This window comes from Motacilla alba, chromosome 2, assembly GCF_015832195.1.
Source record: "Motacilla alba alba isolate MOTALB_02 chromosome 2, Motacilla_alba_V1.0_pri, whole genome shotgun sequence".
NCBI classification, from domain to species: Eukaryota; Metazoa; Chordata; class Aves; order Passeriformes; family Motacillidae; genus Motacilla; species Motacilla alba.
In genome coordinates, this window is record NC_052017.1 from 120,407,118 (window position 1) to 120,429,217 (window position 22,100).

Here is a 22,100-nt window from a genome sequence, read left to right on the forward strand (position 1 = left end):
GCGAGACCTTTCTTACCTTTCCTAATTCCAATCAAGTTAGAAAATGGACAAAAAGAATGGCTAAACCAATATTCAACAGCATTACCAGGGCGATCATGACTGAGTTAGGGCCCTGAAAATAAAATAAAGATATTAGAATTAATGCAACCTCCCACACAGGCACAGCAATGAACAAGACCCGACTTCACAATCTCTATAGGTTTTTCCTTGCTCTGAAGGAAACAGACCCTGCTGCTGAAACACAGCCACTACCCTTGATATTAGGTAAGATAAATATCACCTGTGTGAAAACGAGCTGGATAAATACAGGTGAGAGTACATTACTTCTCTGCTCCTAATCACACTCAGATTAAGCCACCTGACAAATACATCTGCATCAACAAATGAAAACAAACCCATCAACACAAAAACAATGTCAACTTAAAATAAAGTAAAACAAAGAATGTGAACTACTTTAGGAAAGCCAGAGTGCTGCTCTTCATCCTTACAGAGTGTTCCTTTTTCTGTTCCAACCCATTTCAAAACAGACATACCAAAGATGCTTTATAAAAAGAATACACTTCTTTGATAACCCAAATGGAAAAGAAAATTTACTTACCATTGCACTAACAAACCTGTTTCCATTACAGATTAAAATGCATAAATGCATTTTGCAGCTGCAAAATTAAACTTGTTTTGATTTACTCAGACACTTATCTTAAAGACCTATGCACTGAAAAACCGAAAAGTCAAAAAACTCCTTCCATTCCTAGCTAGAGCTAAACTTGGTTAGAAAGTTTAAATCATTACACAATTTAGTATTTCTCTGAAGCCAGAGAATGGTTTTTAGTTATTTTTAGCAATTTTTATTTTTTTAAATGGATGCTTTCTAATGATCAACTTGAAAATATGTCCCAACAGATGAAAATACTCAATTCTCTTCTGCCCTTAACATATTTATTACAACATGATTTTACAAAGATTTTAATACTCTTTTATTTTACATTTGCACTGTGGGCAGAAACTTTTCATTTAGACAATACTGTCCTCAATCACAAATCACAAAGCCCACTAGAATATCTGTGCTTAAAACTATCTTCTGAGCTACACAAGAATCACTGGCTAGCATAAGAAGGTATATATTGAATGAGAAATGATACAGTGTTTTCACTTTTCACATGAGGCATGCCTTGGCGAAGTTCATTATGCTTCATGACTACATAATGCTAACATCAGCTATATAATTTCTAGAATGCTAAGGTGTAAGAACCTGCTATTAGTAATTTGCTGCAACAGTGTAACTGGGAAGCTGTGGAAAAGTACTTGTGTCATTATTATATCACACGGTCTCCTGAAACAGTCTCATTGAACACCTGCAGTCAGAACATGCCTTTACACAGCAATTCAGATGGCAGGCCAGATGTTGAGTAAGTCACAAAACACATTATGTCAGGCACTGCTTAAATCTCTGGGAAGCCTAAACCTCATCAGCACCTCTATACATAACAGCCATCAAGTTCCCTTTGCACCAACTCAGAGGTGTCTGTTCACATGCTGAAAAGCATGTGTTCAAGTTCAAACAGTGACTGAGATTACCAGAATGCCAATTAAATTATGCCATAGGGGTAATGGTATTGGCAGTAGCACCCACATTTTGCTTAATGGTGGAATGTATAAAATATTCTCCAGGAAATTGAAGACCAGGTTTAATGACACCTAAGTCAAAGTGATTTTGAATAACAAGCTCCCACTTACTAGTGGTATGTTTCAACCATCAGGTCACCGAACAGAAGTAGAACCGTGTTCCTTCCTCTTTAGTGGAAGTGACTCACCATGTGCCAAAGCATAAAAGACACTCAGGGGCAGAGACCAGGCATAAAATAAAGCACAGCTCCAGATATGGTTACCACAGCACTGTGAGCAGCCTTGCTCTCTACAGAAGTGTGGTTTGATTACACTATTAATTTCACTAAGATGTGGGTTCAACATCTTTCTTTCTGGTGTTAGGCATCGGAACAGGTTGCCCAGAGAAGCTGTGGTTGCCCCATGATTGGAAGTGTTGGATGGGGTTTTGAGCAACCTGGTCTAGTGGAAGGTGTCTCTGCCCATGGCACAGGGTTGGAACCAGACGGTCTTTAGATGTCCCTTCTAAGCCAAACACTCTATGGCTCCATAATCCTATGATTCTTACAGGGATTGCGCATGTGATTCAAATCAGGTCAATGGCTCCTTTATAGGCTGGAATCCCACCTGAAGATTTTACAGTTATACTGCACCAGGAATTGCAAGGAGCTGTGAAGATTGTTGCCAAGTACCATTAAAATTTTTCAGGATTTGGCCATCTAGAACTTTGCATATTTGAAAATAACATCTATGAAAATCAAATTTACTTATTGCAACTGAAAAAAAAATTGTAACCTATGGTGTCTTCAGAGGAGCCAAGAACTTGTTAATTACCCGAAATACATCATGAAACAGCATCCTGGTAGCTGCAAGACAGATTTTTGCAGATTGCCGAATTGGGACTGCAGCTCTAATGGCAGCTCAGTATCGTTACTGCACAGTCTCAGGTAATTAAGCTAGTTGGAGGGGAAGGTGACTTCTCTTTTGATGCATCTGTCAGTCAGGTTCAATCTCACCACAATAAAATTAGATAGATTAAGCTAAAAACCCCAGGGGCTGTGCTCTGAATCAAGAATCATCTACAAAACAGAAGCAAGTGACACCTTAAGAACTGGGCTGTTGAGTTCACATGAAGATCATAGAAAAATATGTTATCTCTTTATGATAATGAAATATCATAACGATATCTCTTTATACAAAGAAGTAAAGCTCATATTCCTTGGCCTGCTATGTGCATTATGTTTCACCTTCTGATAACTATACCTTTCAGCCCAAAGCAGGATTTCCTGATACGCTAAAAAATGATCAAACAACATTTATGAAGCACTCAGTTATTATGCAATGAACTACCACCTGTTTTGGAGACACCTATGAAATAAGCATTTAATGCTTTAACACAAATACCACAAGTAAGACTTTAGTGTCCCGCAAGGCTTAAAATAGCGAAAGCCAAAATTAGTTTGAAGTCTTAGAGTGACTAGAACAGGTGCACTAAAAAAGCTGTAGTAGAAAACCTTCAGTCCTGCTTGAATTTGCCTTTCCGCTTCTTGTAAGTTAGATGTTTATGTAGTTCAAAATACAACCATTTGATTAGTTTCCATTTGGGGAAGAAAGAAAATTATTTTCTTAAAATGTAGTGACAGGAAATAAAACACTAGTCCTGTAATTCCATTGCATTAGGAATGTTCATTAAATTCAACACAAAGTTCTTGCTCAGAGTTTTTTTTAGGATCAGGCAAACACTGATCTATTTTTCAAACATCATTGTATTTACATCCCTTACTAAATGGATGTAAGGTGAACAAAAAGATGAGAATTGAACAAAAAGATGGGAGTAGAATCACTGGATAACATTCAGGTAAAAACCAGGCTAAACACTGTGTGTTTAAAAATCTTTCCCTGCCAAATGAAAACAAAAATTAAAATTTAGTAAAACGCTTGAGCCCAGGCTTGTTATTTGTCCTAGGGCAGCACATGGACACGTACAAAATAAAAAGTGTATTAATGAATGTACACTACAATAGTGTTTCGTGAAATTCAATCCTATTTTTCACTCAAATCCAAGAGAATTTCCCATCAGCTCATATTCAAGATGGGACAGAAGTGTGTAAGCTGAAACTGGGGCTAGAAGCTGCTAATGACCAGTTAGAAACAACAGTACTGGTTTGTGGTCAAGGGTTTCTGTGAACACTTCACACTGTGCTAAATTTAAGGTAATGTGAAGGAGCCTCATTCCCAGTGAAAGAGGGGTGATTTATCTCTCAGAAATGACAGGTGACTTTGTCATTGTGCTTTATGCAAGATTTCCCCTTGATAAAACTGTGACTCTTATGAGTTCTGGAATATTTTCAAACTTTGATTTTTGAACATCAGGGAGTAAGTAAGCAGAGAAGCACACTTATATATGTGGCATAAGAAGTATGTGCTGATATTTTTCAAGTATAATGTCAGAAAAGGGGATATCTACAGAATCAAGACTGTTCCTACAACTAATTTATTGCACACATGATACTCAAAGACATTCTTAAGGATATAACATTCACAGAAAATATGAAACATGAATTTGAAAACTAAAACAAGCTGCTACAAGCTTGGATGCAAATAAAATAGTTTAAAGTTCTTAATCCAAGTGAAAGCTGATGTTTCATTCAGGTAGGAGAAATGGCTTTGATTTAGACACATAGAAGGAAGAATTGAAAATCTTCCCTTCTGTATCTGTGCTCTTAATGCATTACCATTGGAAACCTGGAAAAAGCACAGCACAGTTTTATACAGCACTTTCAGATAATCTAACAAAAATACTCGATAAATGGTAATAGATTAATTTTTTTTTGCATTCCAAAACCATGTTTTATCATTCTCTTTTCATGAGAGTTAAGAGTTCTTTTCTCTTTATATTCCCCTACAAATATATTTGAGAACTTTTATGGAGAATCTAAGGCAGACTTACTTTCAAAGCATAACAAAATTATTTGCCAGAATGACTAAAGGCAATTGCAGTTTCTTACTGAAATAAAATCATTCCCCAATGCAATTTTAGAATTCTGAAGTCTGTCAACATTCAGAAGCATCTGGGATAAGGAAAAGTACAATAATTAGAAAAGGGAGAATGGATTTAAACTAGAAGAGCTTAGATTAAATGTTAAGAGGAAATTCTTTACTGTGAGGGTGGTGAGGCACTGGCTCAAGTTGCCCAGAGAAGCTGTGGATGTCTCATCCCTGAAAATGTTCAAGACCAGGCTGGATGGGGCTCTGAACAACCGGGTCTAGTAGGTGTCCTCACCCATGGCAGAAGAGTTGAAACTAGATGATCTTTTAAGGTCCCTTCCAACCCAAACTATTCTACGATTCCATGAATCTGGCTTCTCCTCAGTAACCGGGCTCTCTTAACTTAGTCACTGCTTAATTCCAACATACTGTCGAGCTCATTTCAGGAGCACTGCAGAACAGGCTTCTGTTTTTCTGAGGCTGAAAGGTGATGCTGAAAATTAGAAGTCTCCAACAAAGTTAACAGTCATTCTGTACTGCTTCTCCCTCAAACTGCTAGGCCAGTAGGCCACTCTTTTTTGCTTTAATCACTTTAGAATTTTTACTCTCAGCATTTTTAAGAAATAAACATGTAGGAAATTTAGTCTGTAATGGCAAATTAACAAACACATACAGAACTCTAGAATCTTTGAAAAACACCCACAGACATCTACATACATCTTAAGATACTGTTACAGCAAAAATGAATTCCTAAAATCTACCTTCCTTCCATACTGGAATGCTGGTAATGAGAATAATGCAATTAGGATGCTACAAATGAAGTAGAGTGACCTAGAGTTCCCAGATACCACTGCAGTATCAGTGAACAAACAGTAGCTAATGCACAATATCTCATCATTTTTACACCTTTTGTGGTAACAGGCTGTAGGTTCATGGTCCTTATCCTGATTATTCTAGACGCTCAATTAACTGCTGTTCAGATAGCTTACTTGTTAAGATGAAGCCTCCCTCAGCTCCAAAATATTATTTGGAATGAAGGAAAAATAAGGACTATTTCTACTGACTTAATTTCACCAGAGCTAAAAAACAGTTCCAATTCAGCCTAAAATTTGTACATGCTCACTCAACATTTACAAGCCTGTCAGCTTTGTGTTACCCTACATAGGAGTAATATCTGTGAGATTTGAAAGGTTAAAGGGCTGATATCAGCTGTAATACAGATTTGCAGATTACAAAACCTCTGTGAACATCTACTTTGATCCGCACAAAACAGAATAAAAGCTTCCAGCAGAACCAGGGAGTATTATCTTGGCAAAATGCTCATTATCAAACTACTCAGTGATGGCTCCAAAACCCTGGCGTCTGAAAACTGATGGCACATTTAATCAAGATCCTTAAAATCAACTTAAAACAAGACTTTTATCTGAATCTTTCTAGCTGTTGGATCTTCTGACACATTTGTGTGTTAGCCTGTGAAACTGTTTTATAAATCACAGAAAGTGATTTAGTACATCAGGGGTTTTGCACCTTGAATCTTTCATTGCAAGGTATGTTTTAATCATTCTTGCAGCTCTTTGTGTGACTTCCCCTCAAGGCTTTTTTCATTTTAAATCCCCGATTTACAGACGCTATTTTATCCCAGAAGTGGTTGCACCTGTGCCAAAAGCAGATAGAACAGACTCCCATGTACTCTTGCCTAATCTTTTCTGTTGATAAATCTAAGGATTATATTAGCATCTCTGAACAACAGCAGCAGACTGGGAGCTCATGTTCAGTTGCCTCTCTTGCTCCTGATCCACCAACCTTTTCCAGTTTTGATCCTGCACTGTCAGGCTCTATAAATTGTCTTTCATATACAATATTATATTTTGCTGTACTGCCATGGATAATTATACTTTCAGCCTTCTCAACAGTTGATTTGCATGAGTTTGTACTTGTCTTCATTACAGATCACTCTCCTGGTCTTTGTGTTTTCTATAAACTTCATGGACAATATTCTCATTCCCTCTTGTATGTCATTAAGAAGAATGTGATCAGAGTAACAGAATTAATGTAAGAATGGCCTCACCAGAATAATATCAAATAACTGATGGTTTTCTAATTACTTTTTGAGAAACATCAGTCAGTTTTTAAAATTTTTTTTAATGTGACATTTAGCCTTTGCATTACTCTGGTTTCCTTGTCAGAAAGGAAACATGACCATGTAAAAGTAAATCAAGTGACCTTCATGATTGAGATATGATTTTTCTGCCACACCTGAAGATGTCAAACCTGTTTGACAAGATCACTTACAATTCATGTTGGTGGGAAATTACTCCCCCTCTTTATATCTAGATTTATTATTAATGAAGTCTGATGTCAATTATTCAAGTGTTTTGCATGCAATCAGTACCAGGCTATCCAGATCTCTTTAAATGGGTCATTTGGTTTATCCCATCAATAATGACACACTTTTTGTTTTGTAGAGTACCACCAAAAATGACTCAAAGAAACAATGCTTATAAAAGAGAAACATTATGACTATTATCTAAAACTCTTCATTCACTAAAGGCTAAACTTTAGTATGCAAAACTAATGCTTTCCTGAGCTTCTCTTGGCCTGAAAATCACAGAAACATCATCAGAGATTCTGAATTTCATACCTAGCTTTTTCCTCTAACATGAAACAGAAATGCAACTAGTCATTGCTCTTTTTCTGCATAGCTATTGGTAATTTTATTATTTTTAAATAATAATGAAATTAAGATTCACACTGATCTAAAAGGGTAGTTTTAAAACTCCCTTGCTCATTCCAGGCTGAAATATTTCTTCCTCACTCCAGGTGAAGTGGGTTTGAGCTAGCAGACTGTATCCAGATGAAATCTGACAGTGCTTAGATTGCAAAGCTCAGTACTTGAAGGCACAAAGGCAGTGAAAGCAAAACTATTTCTTGTAGTACTTACCGAGCTGTTTCCTACTTCTTTCTCCATTGCTGAATGTGACTCATTATTAGCTGGGTTCTTTGGTGCAGCGAATTCTGGTTTCTTAATTTTTATGTCAGGCTTGTTTTCTTTGGCATCTGGCTTACCCCCAGATCTAGCAGGACTTGGCTTCTGAGAGGGTGGTATCCGTGCAAGCGTTGATGGTGAAGGGTTGGCATATTCATCTTCTTCCCTGAGCTCCTGTGGAAGCGCTGTTGGATTCATTTTTACATAATAGCCATGGTAGTGACCATGCAGCTCCCCATTCTCTGTGCTGCTGGCATTGTGCTGGGCTGAGAACTTTGGCTGGTGTTTCCCAGCTGCTTCCTCCTTCACTGGTGCTTTTGAATATAAAGGCTTATTAGTTGTGGGTGTTATATTCTCAGTTGCTAAAAGCTTTTTTTCTTGATTGAGTCTTGCCCCAGAAGTGGAGCTTTGCCTTTTCAGTTGTTTTGAAGGAGAAGTCTCAGAAGAGAGAGTAGGACTATTTCTTGGGCTTGCTTCTGGGGTTCGAGGGGGTGTAGTACCTTTTCGATAAAAGTGAGGCGACTCTTTTGGGGTGGGTGGTTTCTCCTGACCTTTTTCTTCAGATTTTTCTTTTGCATCTATTCCTTCTTGAAATTTTTGTTTGATATAATCAGGGCCTGAAAAATAGTGTAACAGAAATATTAAATCAAAACAAATCTCACAGTAAAACTATTGCACTGGGGTGTCAGACTGCACTGCCTTGTTAAAATGCAGGCAACATTTCATTGACATCCACAGTGATTTACTCCAAACTGCTCAGGCACAGGAGTTACTGCAGTTTTTTGGTAGTTGTTGGAACCACTTACTAACTTGGTTCAGTCACTCTAATTCTTCAGCTTTTCAAAGGGCCATGGCATGTGAACTGCTCCTGAGTGAAGTCTGAGTGACTGAAGATTGTCTAACCTTACATCACCTACCACTCCTTTTCTGAAAGGCAAGTTTTGAGGAATGTTTTGATTGATTACACTCACTGATTTAACTTCTCATGATCAGAGCACCTGTTTGATATGTAGATAGTTGGCCATGAGAATGAAATATCTCTTTTGTTCTTATAAGCTACAGGAAAAAGGGCTTCAATCGCTTTTTTCCCCCTTTGGGTGAATGTCAGCTTGTCTAATGTATGTAAGTGCCTTCAACTGCCACATGCTGGCTTTGTCTTCCAGAACCAATCACTCCCATATTAACACCCAGGTTAACTAATATAATTCCTGCTTAGAAGGCAGGAATACAAATTCTTTTCCATTTTTACATTTTACATTCACTAGGAAAATACTTAGAGCAGCAAGTGTGAAGAAAATCCTCTCCCCAAATTCTAGCTAAGTTAAACCCACATGCACGTTCACTGCTAGGACTCATCAAAGTGCATGTCTGTACAGTTGTTAACATAAACAGAAACTGGCTGATAAGCTCTGCTCTAAGTTTTGGTTCTCAGATTTACTTGTTTAATAGTAAGACCTAAGCAAACACTGCTGAAGAAACAAAACTGCTGGAAAATCTGTATGCATTGTAGGCAACGTTTTCTGCTTTACTTCCTACAGATCACATTTCAGATTTCAGGATCAGTTTCCCTAAAAAGTCAGAAGTTGGGGAGCTCTGTGATCCAAGAACTGCCAACAAGCTTCCTCTATTTTCAAAAATGGCCTCTGAAAAAACACATTGCAACTTGTGTCTTCACTTCTATCCTTGCTAGCACCACAACTTTCCTTTGATTTCTTCACCCTTCTCTAAGTGAGCCTTATCTGCGCTTTAAGTCATAGAGAAATTCTGTGCCCAAAGAAGAACGTCTGCCCACATTTTTCTGCTTTTGAGTTTAGAGGAGGCTCTAACTGTGCGAGGCAGATACAGTGTTTTTACAGATGCCAGAAGCATATGCATATCTACGCAGTGCGAAGATGAGAGGAAGGAAGAGCAGCATGAAGCTTTTGGAAGTTACTGAGTCATCTGGTAAGTAAGCATTGCTGAGAAGAAGAATTACTCGGCATGCAAGGTCTTTTGAGCAGGAAACATTTTTGGCATATCTGAAAACCAGGGGTGGGAATAGGGAGCTGTTAAGAAAGAAGGCTAGACACAGACAAGCCAGGATTTGTTCTCAAATGACATTTGAGGAGGAAGTTTTGAGGAGTTAAGCCTGCACAGAGGGAGAGAACTAGAGGCTTGATTCACAGCTTCTTATAATCTTCCTGGTAAAAGGGAAAGGCAGCGCAACACAAATTAAGAGTTTCCATATATAAAGTTACAGGTATGATCGCCATTCAAAAAATTCTCCAATGTGTTGGGGATTTCCTTCCATCTTTGCTGAGATATATAAGGTAATGCTGAGGGGTTTAACATGCACAAACTTTATTTTTCATATCTTTTCACATTAGATATAATTAGGGGTGTAAAGAGAAAAGGATACCTAAAAGAGCTCTGACTAATCTTTAAGCCCAAGCCACGGAGCTGTCAAATTGCAATGATTATTCATTATGGACAGACCCATTTTCACATTAGCTTTGCTCTTTATGACTGCTGTGGCTAAAGCACTCCATCAGAACGCTATCTCTTCAGTCTTACAACGCTGCCTAAATTCTGAAAATTCACATACTGTGACAGCTCTGCACTGCCTCATTTATGTAAAGATTTTACTTTTACTAATATCTGACAGCACTTGACAAACTGAAGAAACTTTCATAAGGAAAACATCAGAAAATGACATCAGAAATTAATTCAGAAATGACACCCCTCTTTACCCTTTCCTGCAATCAACTAAAAGCCTCCCAAAGTTGGCCAGAGAAAATCCTTCTCATCAAGAGACCTCCAAGCTGCTGGAATTTTTGAAAATAGAAGGGAACCGATGGTGTCAGCTGCCCATGTCTCACCAAGAGACCGGTGGAGTGAAGAGTAAAAAACTTAAAAGCAAAACAAAAATATAATCTGGAGCTTCCCAAAGAAGTTAAGTTTCAATGGGCTAACAATGCCACACGTTCACTGAGTATTTGGAAATATTTGATGCTATGTGACACTAAGCTCCAGAGAATACTGCATCCAAGTAACATCTGAGGGTGTCTGACCAGATGTTCAGCCATTGCCTTAACACAGCAGAGCAGCCCTCCCTCCCACCCCCAGAACACCACATATGGATATTAGAGATACATCCTTTGCCTCCAATCTTGTCAGGCAAGTCTTTCCAACTCTGAAATTCTTGGCCCTTTGCTGAAGTTCACTTTGGAGATTGTCCAAAGGCTTTTTAAACATCTGTTCACTGTATCCCTTACAATTGGATTGTGCACCTGTCTAAACCACTGACTCCAAGCAGCAAGAACTCAACTGCCACTCCCTTCCAAGGACTAAGAGTTGTCAGGATTTACCTTTTCCCCTTTGTTAAAGACATGACTCTACAGACATGGTAAGGGAGTCCTTCATCATAAGAGCAATCTACAGCTCAAGTTTAAAGAAACAAGGGCCAATGGAATTTGTAAAGAGAGTCATTAACATCCTTTCCTGCAACATTTCTTAGCTGGCTGATCTTAATGAGGAAGAGAATAGAATTTGAGGTAAAGTGGGATTATCTGACCAGGAAATAAACATGGCACTCTGGTTCTTCAGTTTGCAGTTCAAGCAAGCAGTAGATCTAGACATGATGCTTCTGAATGCCTAAGGAGAACCTGGTCTGGAAAGCAGAACCAAGAAATGTTATCTAACCAAGTAAAGGTAACATGAACCTGCGTGTTTTCTTCTGGTGACATGCTGGCTGTGCTAGCATTGGATCAAAACTGATGAATCTTTACTCGATCAAGGTCAGTCACAGGGTGGTTTTGGCTCGTACACCTGTTGTGATGCACCACTGAAGTGTGAGTTAGCCAATATTTGGGGTGAATAGCCTCTGAAAAACAAATAACTGTGTGGATGTGTGCAAGGTGTGCATAGAGTCTCACAGCCTGATGATCAGTTTGAACAGCGTTTCAGTGATGGCTGTGGGGTGAGGGAAGCTTTGCTTTGTTTGAAGATGCACTCATAGTTGCTCTAAACCTAGAATTTCTTGTGAATTTCTTATGTAATATGTCCTTCCTCCTGGAAGGGCTCCAGTAAGGGATGTGACAGCACGACCAGCCCTGTAAATGAGAAGAGAAGGATGCCCTGGTTCTGCCACAGCATTTTTAAGGAGGTGACAGCCACATGCTTTCCCCCATGGCCTAGTGAGGCACACGTATTGGCAGCACAGGGCTGTTGCAGGATTGTGGCTCAAAGAGCATCTGAAAATGTCATCTTGCAGGACACTGTAAATGCAGCCACTGTTTCCCAAGAAGGCTAAGAAGAGACCTCGTGCCTCATCAGATCAGAATGAAATCCGAAGCTTGAGAGGGATGGCAGAATACATCTAGGATAGTGAGGGTAAAGACATACATGCCATTGCATCAGTGATTTTATAAACATCTCACCATTCTTACAATTCAGGAAAAATAAGCATTTCATATTACAGGTTTTTTTTTGTCTACTGAAAGCAAAAAAAGACTGTAATGCCACTAATGCAGGCTCCAGAACATAATCTTTTAAGAATATAATATTTAAAGTACTATTGATGCTGAGTGATGTGATTCAATTTCAAGGTATGTTAGAAATACTTATTAAATAAACATATGCTTATTTCTGCTTTTTAAACTGAAGTACATGGTATGTGATGTAGCCTATCTTTAGTGCTACATAGAGAATTAACAAATAGACAGGGCTATAAAGAATAATCCAAGTAAGAAACAGTACTATAATTTCATCATTATGAGAAAATTCATCTTGTGCTTATAGATGAATTACAAATGTGAAGCACATACCTCACCTCCTAATTTTGTTCACATGTATGAACTGTTAGTGGAAAGATGCTGCATTTTCACTGTAGTGTTTAACACCTGTCTGTGGGGTAATGGTGACACAATCAAAATTATTTGCTCAACCAGAACACTGCAGATGTCTATATGCAAACCTTCCAAGATTACAGGCCTCTTTTTACTGAACTACTCAACACTTCTACAAAAAAAGGAGAGAATTACTGATCTGAAAAGTTCACAGTCTAGAAGTACAAAACTAAAACTTAAACCAATAGCCCATTTTATTGATGGAGAAGCTAACCCAAAAGGAAATAATGACCCAAAGCACATGTGTCATCTGAATAACCTTTCTGAATTTAGTGCTCAGCTGTGAATAAAGTGCTCAAAGCTTTGCTAAATCTTTGACAAACCTAAAGGTGTGGAGAAAGCCTTTTTCACTAGGAATGGAGTATAAGTCTCCCGAGTAATCAAAACTCCACACAGCATTTTGGCCATAAGTTTGCTGCCTACCATAAATGTCTTGCTGAAAAAGCTGAGAGCTGATCTACCAAATCTATATTCAAAGAGAGAAGGAAATAATAAACAAGGAAGAAGTTTCTTACTGCAGATTATACCCCAATACAAATGCAGAGCATGAGATGGTTGAAGCAAAAGCTTAAGACTCTTGCATTTAAAGGAACTGTACTAAAAAAAGAAAGTGTATACTTTAGTGTTGGTACTACAGGTTGATATATACTGTTCATGAAATAAGGCAGTGAAAACAATTTTCTTTATCTTCTGATGTTTTTGATGGTTTTCTAATGTCTCACTGTCAGCAACAATATGCACGCTCTCACAATAAGATATCTTTGCTATCCTGATGAAATTAATAAAACTTTGAAAAGCCAAGTGATCAATCAGAGGATCAATTAATAGAGGATCTTTCTTCCTTATGTTAGGCTTCATCAGGATAGGACATCCAGTATAAAAAATTCCTCAGGATGGTAAATGTAGGTGAAGAAATATAAATAATCAATTATCAATCTCTAAGAATAAATGATTCAGTGAGTCATTATGGAAGTGCAAATAACTATATTCAGTAAATTTTAGACAGATAGAGTTTATTATTATTTCTTCATTGGGGAGATATGAAAGGAGGGAGAAGAACTATAATTAATATCATTAGTACTTCCTCTGTTTTGTTCTTAATTTTCTGACGGTTATATTGGTAACAGGGAACAAAAAAAACCTCTTAAGTGCTAGGCTGCTGGCTTGAATTCAGCCCAACTGAATGGAGGGGCTGTGCAATGCCATGTGAAAAATGTGTTGATGAACTCACTGGAGCAGAGATATGGTTATGGTTTTAGTAATGTTTGGTAGACTGAACTGGGACTGAAAAGGTCTGGAAATTAAAGATTATTGCCAGAGAAATGAAAGGATATAAGGCAAGGTGCTTAAAAAGCAATAGGGCTCCAAGAGAACACTTCTGCTTGACTTAGGTATGAGTAGAATAGAACAGGAAATTTCAGTCAAAAGAGACTTAGAACAATCATCTTGTCCAAGTCACTGACTAATACAGAGCTGAGCGAAAGTTAAAGCCTGTTACTAAGGCCATTGTCCAAATACCTCTGGAACACTGACAATCCTGAGGCATCAATCACCTCTCCAGAAAATCCTGTTCTAGTGTTGGACCACCCTCCTCACAGAAACAGACTTCCAAACGGTATTTTAAGAGGTTCTCACTCCAGGTGTGTGCAGTACCCTTCTGATGGATGCAGTGATCCAGCAGTAGGGCATGGAATAGTGCAGCTCCATCATGGCTGGGTCAACATGCGGCAACATAAGAAATGTCTTACTCCTAGTGATGCATAGACAAGTTATTTTAGAATTCCTTATTTCAAAAACACATAGGCAGGCCTGGCTGCCCTGTTTCAGCTGCATCTGAAGTTGGTTATGCCACCTGGAAAAATGGCTTTCTTTAACTGTACTTGAGAATGCTTTAGAGAATAAAAAACCACATTAGCTAAGGCTTAAAAATAAAGCATGTCACAAAAGAGAAAAGAAAAATTGAAATGGAAGGGATTGTTGACACTGTCTTGTGAAATGCAGAAGAAACCCAAGTCTGAATGGCTGATTTAACTTTTAGCCTCTGATGGCAACTGCATTTTGGTGAGGTATGAGCAGCATTTTAAATGCTATTAAGCAGCTTCCTTAGCTAAGGGCAAATAAAAAATCTTTCCTGGATCAATTTTAAAATTCCATTTGGCTGCCTTAAAATCCTTTTTTTTCCCTGGACTTAATATACCAGCATGGAAGTATCATGGCAGCCTAGGAAAGCAAATTACAATGCAAACAAGAGGGAGAGGAGTCAATTTTTTTTTTTTTTCACAATCCAAAAAATACTCCAAAAGATAATGTTTATTATTTAGAATCTTTCTTAATTCACTCTTAATTCCAAATCCTCATTTCCTACTCCTCCCTCTTTGAAGATATTTTCTCTTTGCCAAGTTTTCTCCAGCTTACACTTTCAGGGCTTCTCAATCTGTTGTTAGCATTGCTGCTTCCTTAAGCAGTATTCCTGGTGGTCCTTCTCCTGCTGGACTGAAGGCAAGATGTTGGATGTGCCAACAGCTACTCACTAAATTCATGAGCATCATGGAGATTGATGCCTACACGTGTTTAGTTTATGGAACCATTCTGATTTGATCTGGCAGCCCTCTGTCTTTGAAACCATGTACTATCAAAATGACCGAAATGTATGACAAAGAGATAGAATATAAGGTGATATTTTACTGTTGCCACAACCTGACAAAGTCACATCATCATTCAGCGATGTAAAAGTCAGAATACAAATATCTCCCTGAGGAGTACCAGTCCACCTAGGACTAACTTTAAAAAGTAGCATCACTGAATACAAGCAGGCTTCAAACCAAATGGAAATGCAACCTTCCCTTCTTGCTAAGTAAAGATACGGACCTACAGAAAGTATTCACTGGTAGAAATTGCTTATTAAGTATCTTGTTAAGAAGAACCTCAAACACAAAATTCTTGCACATCAAGGTTGCTACTTTATATCTGCTCAGGGAACAGCTTTGTGCAGTACCCCGAACAACTTCTGCATAGTTTTGCTCGAATATGTATCTACCACATTTTAAATATCTGCCAATGCTTTATTTTTCTGACCTTGACATCAATGAAAATGACACAGCCTTCTCAAAACCCCCACCAAATGCTTCCTGACATGGACTAGACTGAGATCAAAAGCCTTGAGTTACTTATTTACTAGCCCCATGTACAGAGACACGCACACACACTTTGGCCAAACCCAAGTTTTTATGCCTCTGTGTTTACTCTGCTGTGATATTTACACAGTACAGCTATTGGTGTGACCTGAATGCTTTACTGCTAGTGTGTCTGCATTTCGCACAGGTATTTGTTGAAAAGCATATGACACCACTTTATCTCACAATGCTTTTGGAAAGTATCAAAATGTCTACTCAAGTACACTCGAGCTGCCAGCAACAGCAATGGCAACAGAAAAGGAAATGGACTTCAGCCAAATAATCCACATCATAGGTAACATCACAAACTTGTGAGTCTAGCAGTAGGATGATGAAAAAGATATTAATGAAATTTCTACTGGTGCAAAAATCAGACTGCCTCTTCTCTCCATGTCAGTTCCCCCAAATCTGAAATTAATTTGAGTTACCCTACAATTAAAAAACTCGCATACAGAACCTAAACAGTGTTTTTGTAATTTGCATTTTTGTATTATCCAATAACTAAAGAATCATTAAGGATAGAAGAATCCATAAAAATAAGATTTTCTCCCTCTAAAGGTTTATAAATGCATCATTAAAGTGCAGACATATACACACTAATGAATTTCAAAAACTGCCTGGAGTCAGCACCAAGAACAATGAATTCATTCTATGTACCCAATCTGTGCTCCATTCCTGTAACTGCTTTAGCAGGTGACTGAAGTAGCTGTGGTATTTCCAAAACAGGGCAACATTTCCTAACTGCATCTACATAGCAGTGTGTAAGCCTTTATACTTCTGGATTCAATACCATCAGAAAAATGTAACAAATTCATCTTACCTGGTAGAGGGCACTGTGAGAGCTGCACAACTATCTCTAACACCTCACTGGCACATCAGCTTATGGACACAGAAACTGTCTGTGACCGGCAATCTTAATTATGGCTTGCTTTACTTACCCTGCCTTTCTGTTAATGAATACTGACAGAACTTCAAAAAATATCCGTCAAGATTACATGGTGATGCATATGACTCCTGTATCGAGGACAGACTTCATTTTTCCAGGGTAGATAATATGCAGATGTTGTATTTAATGTGAATGATCCCAGCCAAATAACACATGTACTATAATCTACCTGAATGCTTCTAAGCCTGCAGGCTGTTTAACAGGTGATAACTGAGAAGGCAAATTTTTAGATTTTTCACAGAAAACCTTGAGACTACTTTACTTCATCTGAACTGCACTGGGGCAGCTGTTAACTGCAAAAGTAGGTTTTTTTAAGCTCCTAAAGGATGGGCAGAAGTAAAAGACTGTAATCCTATTCTCATTGCAACTGCATATTCTCTGAGAAGATGAATTTTAAATATAGAGAGAGACTGTTAATGTGGCATAATAACTGTCTTTACTCAGTAGAATTCACACTTCTTTACATTTCTCCCGGCGTGTCCAGATCTTTTTGACATGATGATCCCCAAGGTTCTGCACAGTATTTCAGACTCAGTGGGATCATGCAGAGAAGGGACCATTCCCCATGACGTGCTTCTGTATATACAGCCTGGAAGGGTATTAGCTACTTCTCTTATCACATTTCAAGTGCATGGCTATCATCCTGCTCCTTGGGACTTTGGCAACTGACCTTAACAGAAGCAGGTTCATGTCTGCTGTCCAATTGGCCAAGTCTGTCAGCCTGTCTTAAGAACTGTTTTTCAGTAAATTCAATAAACAAGTGATTTTTTTTGCCAAAGCCCTTCTAACCTTTGCCTCTTTTAAAATCCTTATTTCATAAAGAGACAGTGCCTGTTTTTCTGAGAACACTCTTCTGTTCTGCCACTACAGAAAAAAGTAGAGCCTAGGATATGCACTCAGGCTTGGGTTGTAGATGTCAGCACTTCTTATGCCCGTGGAGTATCTTCCAAAAAGGCTCAAAACCGGGAAGACAGTAAATACATGTATGTCAGCAAACAACCAACATTACTTTTGAATATAAGATAAGCAAAATAACATGGAAAAACTAGATAGTTTCAGACTCCACTGATTCTACATATCTGGAGATGCATTACTACCTTTAATTAACATTCCAGATATTTCTAAGGGATTCGTGATTATATGATATGATGTCAAACTTAATTTTTTTAGAAGTCTCCTTTATCATCTTGTGTTTATAGAAAGTACACTGGAAATCATGAACAGGAATAAAATAAAGAGACTTGAAATTTACTGCTTTTGAAATATATGGCTTTATGAATTTTCTCAGAGGGTTGAGGGTTAATCCAGTATTTTTCAAAACCAGTATTCATTAAGCTGTACCACACTTCCAGCAAAATTAATTTTTTGTATCTAGCATTGAAATTAATTACAAAGGGTAAGAGCCTGGAGTGATTGCTGCACTGCAAATGCCAGAACTGGAGAAATACAGCAATCAACTTAATTCTGTTAAAACTAGGGTATGTGTGCTGCTTAGTCTTGCATCCAAATCTGGTTTCTTTCCAATATGTTCTTATTCTTTTGTATTTTAAGAGAAATCCCACTCACCATGCCACTTACCATTCTGACCTCACACAAGTGTCATTTCTTCCCCTTCCCTTTAGTGTTTTAAGTTTTCATTTCTCAAGTCTAAGTTTGCAATATCCATTTACTGCTCCACTCCTCCAAATCTATCCCATACTCTCCAGTTTGGCAACTGCCTCTGACAAAATACTTTCTGCTCTTCATCTGATAGTTTTTGAGGAACCTCTGCAATTTTCTGAGCCACACTTCAGTATCAGTACTCCCCTCTCACCCTCCTTTGACACAGGCGACCATTCTCCTCTTCTGGAACAAGTCCCATCTGTTAACTAACATCTGTGATTTATCCTTTTAATTCACCCATATTTTTCTTTCATTTTTAAACCATACTTTCAAGGAAAATAACCTCAGATTATTCTGTTCTTGGGACTCTTCACCTTTCTTTTACAATTTTCATCCTGTTTAATTTCACCATACAAAAAATACCAATTCCATACTGGCTGTGTTTCAGTTCCAGGTTTTACTCCTGCTCAGACAATAATCTGAATGAATCACTGTTACTGAACTAACAGGCAGAAATCTTCATCTCCTCCAAACTCTCAACACGGTCTTCCACATCATACTGAACATTACTCTACATTATTCAGGTCTATAATATGAATTAGATTTTTCATTTTTGGGTATCTCCCTACAGTCTAATTTAAGTAAGTCTTAAATTTTGCACACTTTCTTGGAATAAAAGGGCATCTACATTACCCATCTATTTCTGTGGCCTTGACAAACACAGAATGCAGCTGCAAAGATTATTTTTCTCTAATGGTCCACATCACATGTTAAAAGTGTAACAGGAGAAACATAACCTTTTAAACATAATTTAAATCTTCACTAGTATAATAAAATCCTTTCAAAATAGATCACCATGCTCCACTGAAAATTAGCACTGTAAGGACAGTTCTCAGTTCTTTGTTAGCTGAATTTCAACATGGAACAAATATTTAGGATGCGGTTATAAATAGGATTTATAATGGAAATTTTGACACTGTGATAATACTCCCATGTGATAGACCCTACTTCATCTTGTCCTTGGCTGGACACCATGACAGACCAATATAGAAATTCACCGGAGCAGGCCAACAGTGTCCTGGAAGAAATGGATCTTTTTCAGAGCAAATGAACAAATTTTAACAGGAGAAAGGAAGCACTGACCTCTTTTTCTCAGACTACACCTGTAATTAACACTCCCATAGTGCCAGATTAGATATGTACACCTTGGCTAGAATTTGAAAAGTTACTTCGAGATAGCAACATAGCACTGAAGTTAGTCCAGGCTTCAACTAGTTTCATAGTCAGATCCTGCAGCCTTTACTAAGCAACAACGAATTTCATCTGGATGCAAATTAAGTAGCTCACTACTTATGCAAGTCTGCGAAAATTACAGTGATTGTAACAGCTTTATCTCTCTACAGGAAACTGGTTCTCTGTTATTAGTTTTAAAAGTTAATTTGCTCAAAACTAATAAGGCATACTTTTTCCTAAGCAAATAATTTGATTATGTGACTCAAAAGTATCTTGGAGAGACTGAGAAAGCATACTGAAGAATTAAGTCTATGCCTCTGCAAACTTTCTTTGCCTTCTCCCAAGCAGGTTCTCCTGCCCCAGATGCATTGCAGGAACACTGAGGAGTGGGTTGAGCCAGCAGGTGTGTCAGGCAGTGCAGCAGGATGGATGGAGACTCCCAGCAAGCTGGATGGCTCTCACCCTGGGCAAGAGCAAAAATGTGGAAGGACGGGTGGGGGCATCTGTACCCAGAGCTTGGTGAGACAGGTGATAAATCTGGAAGTCATGTTGTGAAGACTGGTATGACATGACTTATAAAAAGAAAGGGGAGAACAAGAATAAAGATTGAAATTGGCACTTTTTCTTTTAATGCACCTTCTTTCTTTGATTTCTGGATACAACGGAAGTGCATTAGGATACATCTATAGGCTCTGCCTTCTCCAGAGTTCTGTAGAAAGAGGATAGAAGCAATAAACTGTAGAGAAAAAATGGCACAGCAAGAAACCCAGTAACAGATCTGTGAGGATGATGATGTCATATGTAGAATAAATTCAGAAAATGAACAGGCTCTTGTATGACTAAGAATAACGAGAGAGCTTCCGTATGCTTTAAGGCACAAACTGATGGCACGGCTGGTAACTTTAATCAGGCAAAATGCTCATCATAATTGGCTTTTAAAATAAAACTATCTGGTCTGGCACACATGCATTTAGCCAGGACATTCCAGTTAATTAGCATCAGCCAGAAATCTCTCTTTCCTGTCCATATGGAGTTTGCATTTTGAGAACTCGAGGAGGTGGTGATGGCAGAGAAGAGGAAGATGGGAAGGAAGGCTTTTTTCCTTACACTACAGATATCTACCACTGGTCAATAGAGAATGTAAACCACAGTTCCTCTTTAAGGCATTAGTGGCCATTACAAATTGCATTGTAATAAACTTAAAATGCTTATTTCTGAAACTAGTAATTTTCAGCATGTTAATACTGAAGATTTACCAGTATTAAACAAATCTTTTAGTAAAAAATACTACTAAACCTTGCCAAATTCTTACTCTTATCATTAAGAAGTCTTTCCTCATATATTTCACCTAAAGAAATTCTGTTCATCTCTAAAATTGGACAGCTTTAATTTCTGAACTGCTTCTTGATTTCTCTCATGCCTTGTTAAGGAGGTCAAAGGCTGGATGAATTGTTTTGGCAATCCATGTATGTTCATCTGGCAGCTGGTTGGCCTGACAAATAATCTGACAGAAAACAATGCAGATCTGAATTTCCAGACCTTAACTGCTCTGTGGTAAAGTGCCCAGACTGCTCCTACCCTGCAGCAAAGTAGTTGTACCCTTCTTTCATTTAATCAAATGTTATTCATTCAAACTGAATGAAAGAGCAGTATCCATTTGCTGCAGGATATATGTGCACACAGACAATTATGGCTTAGCTGTCCAGTCTGTGCAAGTCCATACTTCAGTTTACCTCCTGATAGTGTGTTTACAAGACCACATCCTAAAGACAGTCTGGGAATTTAGAATGAATCCACTAACCTTGTGCAAGAGTAGAACAATATTCCCCCTTTTCACTGAGTGTCAAAACCCTTTCTTTTCTGTAACACCTTTGATACAGTATTCCCATCAGTCATTTGTTCTTCTCTAGGTTTTAACAAGAGACACTAAAACACACTTTGCTTTTTTTTTCTCTAAGCAAAGGCAAACATCAAACTGTCCCTGGATGACTCCCTTGAATGAGGCTGTGACTCAGGTTTCATTTGTTTCCTGTCCTGGTGTGCTCTCTTTTGACACATCCACAAGTTTAGTGATGCCTGGAGGAAATAAACAGGTCAGAGCTGGGATTTCTCAGAATTTGTTTTATTTCTTGATAAAAAGGCCAGTAAAGTATGGTCTCCATGAAAAGTACAACATTTGTTAAATCTACAAAATGTAGAGCCTTGTGGGTAGGGCTCTGCAAAGACACACATCCTCCTAATTATTAATCATTAGCCAAATATCTGCTGCAGCAAAAGTAGAAGCAGAGTCTTGGCTGAGAAGAGCATAAATCAGGGAAAACAGCTCTCTGTAAGTCCTTACACTATGGCTCTGACCTTTTCAATCATACTTGGCTTTCTTTAAATGCAAATACTATGGCAATCAATCACTGGGAGACCTGAATCTCAAGATTTCTACTGTACCTCATTATTATTCTTACCTGCTGGATGCTACTTTACTTCTTACTGCTTTACTCTCCTTTTTGTCTCCTTTTAAAATACTCTACAAAGGTAGAGCCTCTTGGCTGCTTCTGATGAATGCCTTAATGAACATAAAGGTGAAACATGAGAGAAAGGATTTGGGAAGTATGAATTGCCATGGTACAATGAATGATGAATATTCACTGTAATTATAATTTGTGTGTAATACTAGGCTATATGCCCCA

At 38.1% G+C, this 22,100-nt stretch overlaps 1 protein-coding gene across 4 annotated transcripts in view; it reads right to left on the reverse strand.

The window, feature by feature from the left end:
* Positions 1-22,100, reverse strand: part of JPH1 (junctophilin 1) — an 82,622-nt gene that overhangs the window by 2,723 nt on the left and 57,799 nt on the right. For all 4 annotated transcript variants that reach the window (XM_038123904.1, XM_038123895.1, XM_038123877.1 and 1 more), the window contains exons 4-5: positions 7,532-8,193; positions 17-112 (exon numbers count right to left, since the gene is read on the reverse strand). In XM_038123904.1, coding sequence (XP_037979832.1) covers positions 32-112; positions 7,532-8,193 — 743 coding nt within the window. In that variant the 3' untranslated portion in view covers positions 17-31. The remainder of the gene's footprint in view (positions 1-16; positions 113-7,531; positions 8,194-22,100) is intronic.